This window comes from Mytilus trossulus, chromosome 12, assembly GCF_036588685.1.
Source record: "Mytilus trossulus isolate FHL-02 chromosome 12, PNRI_Mtr1.1.1.hap1, whole genome shotgun sequence".
Lineage (NCBI taxonomy): Eukaryota > Metazoa > Mollusca > Bivalvia > Mytilida > Mytilidae > Mytilus > Mytilus trossulus.
The window spans coordinates 2,415,176-2,429,945 of NC_086384.1; the positions used below are offsets into that span (position 1 = coordinate 2,415,176).

General features: G+C 31.8%; 2 protein-coding genes across 2 annotated transcripts; both read right to left on the minus strand.

Moving 5' to 3' along the window:
- Nucleotides 1-1,105: 1,105 nt before the first annotated feature.
- LOC134693622 (uncharacterized) lies at nt 1,106-9,859 on the minus strand. Its single transcript, XM_063554461.1, has 3 exons — nt 9,606-9,859; nt 7,855-8,014; nt 1,106-2,453 (listed from the first exon to the last, which is right to left on the minus strand). Exons 1-3 carry the CDS (start codon nt 9,801-9,803, stop codon nt 1,783-1,785), a joined length of 1,029 nt encoding a protein of 342 aa, XP_063410531.1. The 5' UTR covers nt 9,804-9,859; the 3' UTR covers nt 1,106-1,782.
- Nucleotides 9,803-13,973, minus strand: LOC134693551 (uncharacterized). The gene is made up of 3 exons (XM_063554391.1): nt 13,847-13,973; nt 9,906-10,612; nt 9,803-9,847 (listed from the first exon to the last, which is right to left on the minus strand). Exons 2-3 carry the CDS (start codon nt 10,596-10,598, stop codon nt 9,803-9,805), a joined length of 738 nt encoding a protein of 245 aa, XP_063410461.1. The 5' UTR covers nt 10,599-10,612; nt 13,847-13,973.
- Between the last annotated feature and the right edge of the window lie 797 nt (nt 13,974-14,770).

Genomic DNA, 14,770 nt, shown 5'->3' on the forward strand with positions numbered 1-14,770 from the left:
TAGGATGAAACATTGTGTTTATATTCGCATGTAACCATTGTAATATATCATCAACGTTATTAATTTTGTTGTTGATTGCATTCAGCGCGGTGCTCTTCACATCGATTTGTAAATCTGGGAATCTTACATATATCAACCGAAGTATATTCAAATTTTGTAATTTGGATTTGCTAACCGTATCTATTAGGTTATCAGTATCTTGTATTATCCACTGGATAAATCGAGAAACCGTCAAACTGAATTGTTTGAAAACCTTCTTTATCAACGTTTCCATTTCCTGATTGTTTCGCAATTTCCATATGAAATTCTTAACAGCCTCAAAATTTTCGCAACTGAAATCTTCAACGAGAAATTTTTCAACATCTAGCACACCTTCATCAACTATAAATACCATCCACTGCAGAAACGTTTCTTTGCCATCTTTGCATGCAGCAGTAAAGATTTGATACCTTTCTTTCTGATTGCATAACTTTTTGTTCAACAAAATCTTTAATACATCCTCCCAGCGATTCTCAATGGCGGTATCAACAACATTACCTGTGTCAATTTTTAAAGGTCGCGCATCCATCAAAATTTGTGTCACAAGATCTTTATAAAGTTTGGTACAGGCGGTATTGATTGATTTTCTTAAATCGAACAAATTCAGCGGTAATGACTTAAACAAACTATTCAGATTATCGGTTTTGTGATATATGTCAATATATTCTATTGAAAGATTTGTTGATATTAAGTCGCACAATCTTCTAATATCCACTACTTGTACTTCAAAAACCAATTTCACAATATCAATTTCTTTCGATACATGGCTTAAAAGGAAGCTAACGGCTGTATCATTACCATTTTTCAAAGCAATTTGTATGCTATAATCGTAATTACACTCTATTCCATACTCACTTATCATTCCATAAATAAGTTCTAACTTCATATCTGAGTTGTTTGTTTCACACAGATAATAGAAACATGCTGCTGCTACTTTTTTACTCGCTTGAACTGTTTCAAAATTATGCTCATGTTTAATGTCGTTTTCAATAAAATGAAGGACTGTTGCAATATGTTTATCTACGTTATGTTTCTCAATAAGAGACCACAAAAGGGCTATTGGAAAGTGAAATAATATCTGATCACTTCTACCCTCAATGCGAATGTCTATCGCATCTTGTGATGTACAGTTGTCAAACTCCTTGATTAAAAGACCTATAAAATCAGGATTATTCTGCAGTATGATTGACGAGCCACAAAGTGTCTTCATAAACTCAGCGGATCTCATTTTATAATCTTTCTCAAATAATATGAAAAGCCGTTTAGTTAAAAATCCAAACATTTCTTTTGCAATGGTCAAACTAGTCTCCTGTTGTCCCCAATCCTCAAACTCTAATTTTATAGATTCAATTATAAAATCCCAGCTTAAAATTGAAATAACTTCAGAGGGATTGACATCAAAATATGATATCGCTAATGCTTCATATATCATTGGGTGTTTAAAATAATAAACCATTGTTTGAGAGTCTTGTATCAAAAAACGACCATCCATTTGCTCTGCAATTTTTTTAACTTTATTGTTAAATAAACGTCTTCGTTGACTGTTACAACATGAGTCCATAATTGCCTCTAGTTTTGATAAGTCTATTAGGTTTAATTCTAAGCAACCAGTTTGTAGAAGTGTGTAAACCAACAGAGCGTACGAAATATTCAGTTCAGAATTAATGTCTGTAGAATCTCTTAGTGAATTTATTTCCTCCATAAGGGATTGATCTGGATGTTTGAAAAAGTTAATACCTAGCTTTAAAAAACTTTTGTTTGAGGTAAATATATATAGCATAATTTCGGATATCCTGTAAACGGGTCCGTTTTGGCGATATCATAAACTGTTTTCCTGTCTAAACTTAAATCCTCGTTACCATCGTATGAATCCCATGTAGTACTAATATGTTGTTGTTTACAAAAATTAAATAACAAACTTGCTTTTTCTTCCTCGCTCATGCAAAATCTGTCAGTGCTAAGATCAATTTTACAACAATTTTGAAACAATCCATGAGAAACAAGTACAATTTTGAAAGAACTCATAGTAGAAGAGTCTACAGTAAAGATTATCTTCATATTCCCTTTATGTTTCCTTGCACTTAAAAAATCTAAAATATCACAATTGTTAAAATTCTTATTATAGTACACTTTTGAAGAAAATCCATCATCTATTAATATGGCAGTTTTTCTTTCATCGGTAATAATATCCCTTACCTGTTTGATATTTGTTACTTTTAATAAGTCAAAATCTTCATCTATTAGACCAAACTGCCTAAGTATTTCTAATCCATTTCTAGACTTCCCTGATCCTTCATTACCAATGATGACGAAGACATCTTTTTTGTTCATCCATTCCTTACATTTTCTGACAGCATTAGTTTCAACAAATGTTCCTAGCACTACATGATAATCAATTTCCATGTGTGTTTGATCTACAATGATATAAACAAAATATTGGCTTTTGCAAAACACACCGCTTACCTATAGGTATCGCCTGTACAAAATTAAAGTTTGGCGTAAATAAAAAGTTAGTCCTGGTATCTATGATGAGTTTATTAAGCCATTGAAATTAACATTCAGCTCTTTGAAACTAGTTAAAACATTAAAGGATTGCAGTTAATGGTTCACGGCTCTAGGCATGTTTGAATCGTTTATTTTTATGCCTTTCCGAAAATCAAAGCTCTTTCTTAAAACAGAGAGAAAGCGACACAGATCAATAACATTACAGAGTTGAAATATGCAAGTCTTAAAAAACAACAGTATATGCACTTGTTGCCATCAATAGTTTGTTGACCGTTATGGAATATCCGTTTCACAGATGATATCGTTTTTTTATGTCGTAATTACAACCCCGTTCCCATTTTACGATTGTGATCTACCGTATTAGACTATATAGGTTTTCACTTTGTAAATACAGCTGTTATCAAACAAAGCTTATTTTGGGGTGATATATGATCTATATGAATAATTCATTTTGTTTTTGTTCTGTTTCCCAGATATTATTTCTATTTTTCATCTCGTAAATATATAGTTTGCAAATTTTACCAGTAAATTTGCATATGCATTGTGGTTGAACTGACACGACGGGTGCCACATGTACAGCATGTCAATTAAAGGGTCAATATACTGTTAGCACATAGCATACACAATAATTCAGCTAAAAACTATATGCAACTTGTAATAAAATAAATTATAACTTTTAGTTAGGGAAGTAATGGTAAATTAATCTATTATCTTCAACCTAGTTTCGGAAGTTTTCATACTTGCCTTCTTTTATTGTTGAAGAATTTCCTTTTAAAAAAAATTCAAAAACATTTTTTTTTTATTGGATATGGGGATTTTAAAAGATCAGTTTGAAGGAGATTCTTATTGCCAACATATTTGTTGAAATTGGGGATAAAATTATTGTCATTCTTAAGTGAATTATAAGAATACATGCCTCTCCTTTTCGACCTCGTCTTATTTTCATATGAATTGGAATTCCTTCATACACTTGTCACAACAAGAAGATCAAAGAAGCCAGATCAATTAATTTTACTTTAAGATGTTCTATCCGTTAACCGTTTAAAACTTTTCTTATTGAAATCAATTGATATATTCACAAAAACTTGAAATTAAAGAAAAAACAGACTCTGCCTCATTTCTAGACTTAAATATTATTATTGTTTGACGTAAATTTTACATTGAGGTTCTGAAAAAAGAAATCACAAATTCACCAACATTCCAACTGACTCCATTTTCAGAAAATGACATCTGTAACAAACATAAACTTTTAGTTATCGCTTTACAAGCAGAGCAAAATACAATGAAAGTCCCAACTATGTATTGGCTTCCGAAGCTTCACAAAACACCTTACAAACATAGATTTCTTTCGTCTTCAAGCCATTGTTCCACTACTAAATTGTCTATTCTTCTTACCAAAACACTTGGTACAATTTAAAACCTTATAATAAATTGTTCAAATAAGGCCTTCAAAAATAGTGGAATTAATTACTTTTGGAGTGTCAAGAACTCGTTCGAAGTACTTGATAAATTGCATGCTTATATTGGTGATTTTGAATCTGTTCAAAGTTTTGATTTTTCTACCCTGTATACTACATTGCCTCACATTCTCATTAAGAAAAAATTCACACACCAAATTAAATGCACATTTAAAAAGTCAGAATGTGAATATATATGTTCAAACTCTTTTCGGTCATTTTCTAGTAGCAATAAACAAAAAAACTATGTCAATTGGACATGCTTTGATACTATATATGCCCTTGAATTTTTACTAGATAACATTTTTGTTCGCTTTGGGGATGCCGTATTTCGTCAGGTTATTGGAATTCCAATTGGACTAACTGTGCACCACTTATTGCTGACCTGTTTTTGTATTGCTATGAGTTACAATTTATGACAAAAATAATCAAAGACCCATCGAAACAACATCTGATAAACAAATTTAATAATACATTTAGATATTTGGATGATGTTTTGGATCTCAATAATGACGACTTCAGTATGTATATTAAAGAAATTTATCCTGTTGAACTTACTTTAAATAAAGCTAATACTAACAATTACCACTGCCCTTTCCTCGATCTTGATATCTATATCACTAACGGAAAGCTAACTACTATTATTTATGATAAAAGAGATGATTTTTCATTTCCTATCATTAATTATCCATTTTTAGATGGTGACGTTCCCTTGTCACCACCTTATGGTGTTTATATATCTCAACTTGTACGATTCGCTCGTGTATGCAACAATGTGTTAGATTACGAGAGAAATTTATGTATTACTGACAAAAAATTTCACCAGGGTTTTCGATATCACAAACTAGTCAAAACATTTACTAAATTTATTACCGATCGGTATAAGAACATCATTCGTAAATATAGGTCAACATGCAGACTTCTTTTACGTTCTCGTATTTCACTTCCAATTTTTTATTGAAATATTCTTTATAAAGCACAAAGGTGTCAGTATTCACCTCAGAAACTAACAAAACCTTTGAATAGACTTATTAAAAATTTGTAAGGGTTCCGCGGAACCCAGTGTCTCGCCTATTTTTGCTGTAAATCGCAGGCTCAACAACAATGAGGAAAAAAATCAATAAAAATATTCCTCTTGTTACTATTTTATGATTGTAAGAAAATCTAAGTCCATTTAAAAGTAAATTACAGAAAAAAACGGAGTAATCTTTTTACAAACTTTACTTCTGGATAAATCTTATGATCATAAATAAGCTTCTGTCCAAGTTTGGTACAAACCCCGGATAGTTTAAGAAAGTTATTAAAATTTTAAAAACTTTAACCACAGAGTGAATGTAATGGTTCCCCGCAGAAAAACTAAGTCCATTTAGAAGTAAAATATGGAAAAAATGGATTTATTTATTTACAAAATTTACTTCTGGATACTATATTATGATCATAAACAAGCTTCTGTCCAAGTTTGGTACAAACCCAGGATAGTTTAAGAAAGTTATTAAAATTCTAAAAACTTTTACCACAGAGTGAATGTAATGTTTCCCTGCAGAAAAATCTAAGTCCATTTATAAGTAAAATACGGAAAAAATGAAATTTTATTTTTACAAAATTTACTTCTGGATATTATCTTATGATCATAAACAAGCTTCTGTCCAAGTTTGGTACAAACCCAGGATAGTTTGAGAAAGTTATTAAAATTCTAAAAACTTTAACCACAGAGTGAATGTTTTGTTTCCCCGCAGAAAAAACTAAGTCCATTTATAGTAATATACAGAAAAAATGGAATTTTATTTTTACAAAATTTACTTCTGGATTCTATCTTATGATCATAAACAAGCTTCTGTCAAAGTTTGGTAGAAATACAGTATGATTTAAGAAAGTTATTAAAATTTCAAAAACTTTAACCACAGAGTGAATATTTGTTGACGCCGCCGACGACGCCGACGGAATGTAGGATCGCTTAGTCTCGCTTTTACGACTAAAGTCGAAGGCTCGACAAAAAGGGATATAGTTGCAATACTGTTGTCAAGTCATTAAAGATTGCATATTTTGGCGTTAATATTGATTCACGTATAGGGTCTTTGCATCGGAAATAAACACATTGATTCAAAAACCAGTTGTTGGCATGACACGGGTTATGTTCTTCTCATATATGTTATGATGGTATGATACTAAACCCCTAACGGAAAGGATTGTGCCTGGTGTTCATATGATGAAATCATAATCTTTCAGTCAGTTTAATTGAAGTCTGGAGCTGGCATGTCAGTTAACTGCTAGTAGTCTGTTGTTATTTATGTATTATTGTCATTTTGTTTATTTTCTTTGGTTACATCTTCTGACATCAGACTCGGACTTCTCTTGAACTGAATTTTAATCTGCGTATTGTTATGCGTTTACTTTTCAACATTGGCTAGAGGGATAGGGGGACGGTTGAGATCTCACAAACATGTTTAACCCCTTCCGCATTTTTGCGCCTGTCCCAAGTCAGGAGCCTCTGGCCTTTGTTAGTATTGTATTATTTCATTTTAGTTTCTTGTGTACAATTTGGAAATTAGTATGGCGTTCATTATCACTAGACTAGTATATATTTGTTTAAGGGGCCAGCTGAAGGACGCCTCCGGGTGCGGGAATTTCTCGCTACATTGAAGACCTGTTGGTGACCTTCTGCTGATGTTTTTTTTATGGTTGGGTTGTTGTTTCTTTTACATATTCCCCATTTCAATTCTCATTTTTTTTAGACTTTGACAAACGAGACGATTTTATTTTTTAAATAACAATTTTTTCTTATCTTCGAAGCAAAATATCAACTTCTGATTCATTTCCCAACTTAATCGGTATTCAAGAGCTTAAATCGACTACTCAGACTATGCAAAATGTCCTCAGTGTCTGGGCAAAAGTTGATGAACCAAGGGTATGTGAAAGAATTCCAAATGACACATATATTTACAACTATAGGTCTTAGTACGGCGTTTAACAATGATCAGTAGTTTCGATATTTATTCTGCTTCCTATGTTGAGAAAAGCCAGTTGACTGGTTGTGAAAAACAATAAGTTCTTGTTTGAATATCGACTCATATTTTGTCGCACCAAAAATAGGCAAATATGTTGTCAAAAAGCTCAGCAGGTGGAAGTAAATAAGTACGAAGTTATAATTGAAGTTTCCAATCATAACCTGAAACTTATTTTAAACCAGTCAATCAGAGGGTGTTTTTAAAGAGGAGATTGATTTTAAACAATGTTGTTCGATTATGAACTAAATCAAGTAACAAATACTTTAAGAGTTTTCTGTCGATTCAATTTCCATACCAAACAAGTCTTAATTAACTTATCTTTCTGATAATTGAGGAAATTTAAAAAATAAATAAAACAGTAATGAATAGCTATTGGCTTAAGGATACTGTTTAATCCAGAAAAACGGTCCAACTGCATGAAATTTATAAAAGGATGTTTTCATTTTTTTTCAACACTAGGTCTAAATCGCTGTTGCTGGACTACCAATCCCTGATGTTATTATAACCTCAGTACTTAGTAGGTCGGTACTGTAAAAATTCAACAGAAACCTATCATAGATTGTTTGTTTACGAATTAAGAAGATTCAAACGATTCACATACTAAAGGCAAAGTTGACTATAGATTGAATTGACTGTTACGTTTATTCTTTCGATCATCTAGCTTTAATAGTTTCGGTTTGTATATATTCTATGCTTTGAAATATTTTGATTTCAGCGTTCCCGTGGAAGGTAGATCCGGAAAAGCGCTAATAACGCATTCTATTGATAAGTTTTTGTTTTCTTTTTTTTTATGACAGTTGTAATGTCAACTAAAAAGCATCTCTTACAGTTATAATATGTTTACTCACTTTTGACTTTTACTAAAGTTTGGTTAAACCTTTCCATCAGTTGTTCTTGATAATCATATCCTTTCTTAACACATTCATCCATAAGTTTTGGAATTTTCCCTGCTTTTTCGGCGATTTTGTTACCTATCCTGTTTAGACAAGGCCCTATATCTGCAACACTCTACAATCATTTTTAATATAAAGTCGAAGCTTAAGTGATCATGACCATAGTGTAAAGAAATAAAAAAATATTTTGAAGTACAATGCCGTTTTTGCTTGTTGTGTATCATACATAGTATCTTTAATGAGTTCTGTTGATGAATTTTCTTTTATAGTAATAAATATGTGCTGTTTAATGGAACCTATATTGTCTTGTGAAAAATTACATTCTTCTCATATATGTTATGATGGTATGATACTTAACCCTTAACGGTAAGGATTGTGCCTGATGTTTATATGATGAAATCATAATATTTCAGTCAGTTAAATTGAAGTCTGGAGCTGGCATGTCAGTTAACTGCTAGTAGTCTGTTGTTATTTATGTATTATTGTCATTTTGTTTATTTTCTTTGGTTACATCTTCTGACATCAGACTCGGACGTCTCTTGAACTGGATTTTAATGTGCGTATTGTTATGCGTTTACTTTTCTACATTGGTTAGAGGTATATGGGGAGGGTTGAGATCTCACAAACATGTATAACCCCTTCGGCATTTTTGCGCCTGTCCCAAGTCAGGAGCCTTTGGCCTTTGTTAGTATTGTATCATTTTAATTTTAGTTTCTTGCGTACAATTTGGAAATTAGTATGGCGTTCATTATCACTGAACTAGTATATATTTGTTTAGGGGCCAGCCGAAGGACGCCTCCGGGTGCGGGAATTTCTCGCTACATTGAAGACCTGTTGGTGACCTTATGCTGTTGTTTTTTTATTTGGTCGGGTTGTTGTCTCTTTGACACATTCCCCATTTCCATTCTCAATTTTAACTATACAACAATAATAATAATAGTTTTCAGCAGAACTACACTGTTCCTTTTTCACATTCCCATTGGGTTATAATAGCTTTTTCCTCTAATAATTTAATAGCATTGCAACCCCACGATTTCTCAGGTTATAACATGTTTTATTCTTTCAAATAATTGTCATCACAATTATCTAAGTTTAAATTGTGTGCATGGTTTGAACACAATCTTCCCAAATTCAGTAATTCAGAAAATGTTCCACAATTATAAAATCCCAGGTCAAACGACAAAAGTGTAGAAAGAGCTACTCTTGATGTACAAACAGTTGATATTTCCATTTACCTTTTTATATCTCAGTCAAATATTTTGCTCTTATTCAATTTATTACCACTATTACAAAAATTAGAAATACATGGTTTTACGGTTTTCACAACGATACAATATTTTAGGTCAGAATATTTGTCCTTTTTATTGACATATTTATAGATTCAGAATTTTTACGGTAAGAAAATCTTTTAATTTTCTTTAAATAATATGTATGCATTCTTTGATTGAACAAAATGATCCGGGTTCGTCCATTATTTGATGTCCATCGTAAAACACAACAGAATAAATGTGTTTTTTCGTAACAATGCAAGGTTAAACAAGTCAAATAAATTTGGATAATTGTTATACTATCATTGATCAGTGGGTTATAATATGTTTTTCACTGTAACTGCTGATATCTTAAGCACGAATGAAAGCGTGACTTTAGTAGACTTAACGTTGTTTTTTTTACATTCATACCATATCTTTTTATGTTCATATTCTTACCTTGTGAATGTCTGCTTGTCTGGTAAGCGTTTCCATCAAGTTGTTTTGATACTGTGTAAACAGAGTTTGATCGAGTGCACCATCTTTTGCCTCCCGTAATTTCTGTTTAAACTGTGTTTCCTTGTTACACACTTTAGCAATGTCTAAGATACAACGTTCTATATTGACAACGGATGCGTTATAATCGTTATCCGACATTATACCTTCCTTAGCATGGCCGTAGTCCTGGTTTCTGATGAGAACTAATGCATCAATAGCCTTCCGTAGAGTACAACAGTTCTGTAATATGATTCTGCTTACCGATGGGTCTAGATTTATTGATGCTATACCAGGTGCCGCTGCAACGGAACAAATACTTTGCGTATTCCCCGGATTCGGTCTCTTTCTATGGTTAGCGCAAGGCAGTAGGACAGCATTGAACATCTTCATCCAGTCATTTTGATCCAACTTTGAATAGTTAGTTGGAAATGTGTAGCCTGGTGGACATTGACAACAGGGTGCATTATACTGCCAGAGATGATACAGTTCGTGCTTGTTTTGGTTTAGAAAATCTTCAAAAGTTATAGATTGGAACTGGAGACAGCTAAACCAGAATACATCGCTGCACAAATTGACTAATAAACATCTGGCTAAGGTTAGGTCAAGTACATCAGTACTTAGACCTGACCTAGCAATGCTGCAACAGAAGTCATCTGACCGTCTGACCGAATTATGACATGGTAACTTTAATGACGATCGGTCGAACAACAATTCCATTTGTGATTGATGCAGTATACGAGGTGAACGAGGCGGAAAATGTCCTGTTGGGCATCGACAACATCTTGAACTATTATATAAATGATATATTTCATGTTGATTAGTAATAACAAACTGTTCAAACGTCTGGCCTTTATTTTGCACATCCAGTTCTACTAAAGACACCAGAGCAGCTTTAGAATGATCAACAACTAAAATGGCATTCCGTAAGAAATTCTCTCGTTCCTTTGAAGTCATAGTTCAGCTGGATTCTAGTAATAAAATTGAAACTTAAATTATTATTTTCCATTATGTTGCTAACAAATAGTATGTAATTCATGCAAATCATTTTGAACATAATACTTTGTAAGGAAGAAGTGAAAGTCATCTTAGTTTGAGTTTTAACTTTATTAAATACCCGAATAAACCCCGACTATGAAATATTGTTACGATACGGTAAAATCACAGACAAATTGAAGTTTTTTATGCAGTTTTCATTGCTATTCAACGCAAAATTATTGTCTAAATTGCATAGAACGATCTCATTTCAGAGATGATTTCTTTTCTTTACTATCCAAACAACAAACTGTATCGCCCTTAAATTTGTCTTTATAATTTTTTTTACAGGGAATATAAAAGATATGTTTGATGTCAACGTTTCTTTGATTTGTAGTAGGCAATGACACTATTATCAATTCGTTTAATGTGTTTGCGCTTTGAATTTTGCCATTTGATTAGGGACTTTCCGTTTTGAAATTTCCTCGGAGTTCAATGTTTTTGTGATTTTACTTTTTTTTAAGGCCAAAATAACCCTTAAAGTTTCAATAAAGGAAACACCAGTTATAAAAGATAAACCAAAGAAACAATACAAAACCAAGACAACTAGTGGTCAATATGATGGTTTACTTTAAACAATTGTGAGTTAAATGGAGAGTTGTCTCATTGGCACTCATACCACATCTTCTTATATCTTCTTATATCTATTTATCAATAGACAAAAACAAATGTAAGATTTCAATTGCAAGAACTATATCTAAAAAGTAAAATCACAAAAATACTGAACTTAGAGGAAAATCAATTCGGAAAGTCCATAATCACATGGCAAAATCCAATAACAAAACGTATCAAAAACGAATGGACAAGAATTGGTACAGACATTTTTAAATGTAGAAAATGGTGGAATAAACTAACTGAAATATAACTGAGTTGATGCAATATTTCCATTTATATAAGTAAACGCAATAATAATATAACGTAAACGTTGTCCTTTCAAAAATATTTCAATGCAAAACGCTACAAGAAGGAACAACATTGTTTTTCTTTTGAAACTATGTTTTTGTTTTTGTCGTGACAGAATATAAACCTAGTACCTTTGATATTGTGTCTATAATATTAAACTAGAAACGGTAAGAGTTTTACCTTATAAAGTTATTTGGTTAGTGTGAACATCGTAATCTACCGAATGACGAATGATAGACGTAAAAAGAAATTCATGTAATACATGTACATATTTTTCTAATTTGGAAGTGGGAATCAAATCAGAAATTAAAATAACAAATATACCGTCAAAACAGAAAGCCCGTAATCAATTGGCAAAATCAAAAAATCAAACATATTAAACAAATGGATAGCAACTGTCATAGTCCGGACTTGGTACAGGCAATTTCTTTTGTAGAATATGGTGTATTAAATCTGGTTAAGTAGCTAGCTTAGCCCCTAACTTGGATGACAGTCGCATAAAATGCCATTATTTTGACAACGTTGTGCAAACAAAAAAAACCAAACCCAGACATAAATGGTAAAAATGTTAAATAAAGGTACCAGTAGTATACCGGTGTTCCAAATTCACAAATCGATTGAGAGAAAATAAATGCGGGTTACAAACTTAAACCGAGGGAAAACAAATCACGCAAATACAAGCTTAAGAGGATAACAAAGGAACAATAGGAACACTAAAGATAAAAAAAAACGCTAACATACATATAACGAACTATTTGATAACAACTGCCATATTCCTGAGCTGGTACTGGACATTGAAAAAAAGTAGGTTAAAACCTGGTCATATGACTAACCAAGCCTCCAACGTATATAACAATATGAAACAATATCCCTTTAAAGACAAAATTACGTGACAGCAATACAGCACATACACACACATGCAAGAACACTCATCACAAAGTAACACACATACAAACATTGTAATAGTCGACGCAACACACAAAACACAGAACAAAAATAATATCTTCCATTAATGACAGATACCACAGGACTTCACAAATAGTGACGTACTTACACAATGAACATGCAATCTCGAATTATATATAATTATTTTCACAATACCAATCCAAATAATTTTCATGAAAGTGATGGTATTGAAAGGCAATTTTATGATAATTAGGACTACTAACGATAAGACATAACACATTATCCAACCAAAACCATAACAGAAATCACCAAACATAAATACATTAATATAATTCCTATTCCCGCTCGGTATAACAGTCATATTCGGCAATGAAATATGTAAAGAAATAGGGGTACTTAAGTAAAAATTTTATTGCAATTTTAATCACTATACAAACACAAATTAAACTAAGGAACTCTAAAAGGAACACAGATATAAGCCACAAAAAAGGCGGACAAGAATACAAAAATTTACCATAGCACATTAACACAATGACGGGATGTACAAGTACAGATCCACGTCATATACATATAACAACAAAAAAAACAACACAAAAAGGCATATAGCAAAAAACCATTAGCAAAAATGAAAGACAAGAATACAAAATGTTAACAATGGTTTGAATATTTATTTGCAATCATAAATAATTACTTTTATTTATCTTGATTTGGGACAGACACATACATAATATGTCGCGTTGTTTATGTTGAGCCTGTATAGTTAAAGTAAAAACTTGAAATAATGGACCATTCTTATATTAATTCAGTGCAGTTTAGAGACAACTAAATACAAATCACCATGTAAAAATTAATTGGTATTCCCTTATAACATAAAATGTATTCTTTTTACATTTTCAAACATAGTGATTAAGGTATACAAACCTACACTACTATTGTCATCTGTTTGATAGGGCATTATCCTCGATACAAATTATGGAAATACCCGTTTCTATAAATTGCTTTGGTTGGATTTAAATCTAGATGATTGCAATGAATCTATTTATATCTTAATGGTTCCTCTCGTCAAGTTATTTTTAATAGATTACGGATCATATATAAAATGACAATTATTTCAAATCTTTCTGCTCTTGATAGAAAGATAAAATGGTTTCTTTCACGTCAACAAGCAAAACAAGGGGTAAACTTTATTATTTTTAAGAATTCATGATAATAACATTTAGCAATAACGTTTCTATTTATTAAAGTTATTTTGAAGCGTGTATCAATGATGTGAAATATAATGATCCTCATGTCTGTTTCCTTCTGAGAATATGTTAAGGTCTTAAAAGTATTCTTTTAACTATAAAGAAAATGTAACTTACCAAATTTATTATATCTTCGACTGTATTTGTTACAAAAACTCTTCTAAGTTTCAAAAAGTCTGTACTTAAGAAGCTCATCTCGTCTACATAAGAAAATTGTTTATAAATCGTTTATATTACCATTGTGTTTTGAATTCATAACTGTGTAAGTTTTCATCGAAATGATAACGATGTACATAAACAGTATATATGACATACCGGTTTTCCGTTAGTTGTATAAGGGTGGATTTAAATTTAGATCCTTGTAATGAATCTATTAATAGCTTTCTAGTTCCCAGTGTCAAAGTAAGATAACGATGTCTATTTTTAAAGCGAAAATGTCTTTCAAATCTTATTTAAAGGGAGCTACATGTAAAGATAAAAACACCTATTTCGTAGTGAGTTATAGGGACTGTACCGTTAATTGAAATTGAAATATAGCACCTTTAACCGGAACGAAGCTTTTTCATATCAAATTTATAATGCACAAAATTTTTAGTAGAACACTTCGTTTTAGATTTTGCAGTAACATTTCATATATTTATCTCCCATTCCATATGAATGATGACATATATATTGTGTTTGTATTAGTCTTGTTGCCACTTAGATATACGTGCTGCGTTTTTACTATAATGTGTCTTTGGAATTAAAGTTTCCACAATTACAATAAAAATCGCTGTATATTTTATTATTTGACTAATTAAATGACAATGTGTGACAAACTTCTCTCTCGTGTAATGAATCTAAATATCTACTGAAGTTATCAAATGTTCAAACATCTCATCATAGATATCAGGATTGAAATTTTGTATTTACGCCAGACGCGCGTTTCGTCTACAAGAGACTCATCAGTGACGCTCGAATCCTGTATTTGTCATTATTTGGTTGTTACTCGCAAGGTCTCTGATATATCTTATAACATAAAGCGATCTAAATCATCATGCA

What these genes read in the sequence shown, in the direction of transcription:
- LOC134693622 (XM_063554461.1), bottom strand. Translation starts at nt 9,803, where the DNA reads ATGTCGGATAACGATTATAACGCATCCGTTGTCAATATAGAACGTTGT. An exon ending in GACAAGCAGACATTCACAAG is followed by an intron (nt 8,015 to 9,605) that starts GTAAGAATATGA and finishes AAATGATTGTAG; the next exon opens with AGTGTTGCAGATATAGGGCC. An exon ending in AACTTTAGTAAAAGTCAAAA is followed by an intron (nt 2,454 to 7,854) that starts GTGAGTAAACAT and finishes ATATCATTGTAG; the next exon opens with ATCAAACACACATGGAAATT.
- LOC134693551 (XM_063554391.1), bottom strand. Translation starts at nt 10,598, where the DNA reads ATGACTTCAAAGGAACGAGAGAATTTCTTACGGAATGCCATTTTAGTT. An exon ending in CAATAAATCTAGACCCATCG is followed by an intron (nt 9,848 to 9,905) that starts GTAAGCAGAATC and finishes TTGATGCATTAG; the next exon opens with TTCTCATCAGAAACCAGGAC.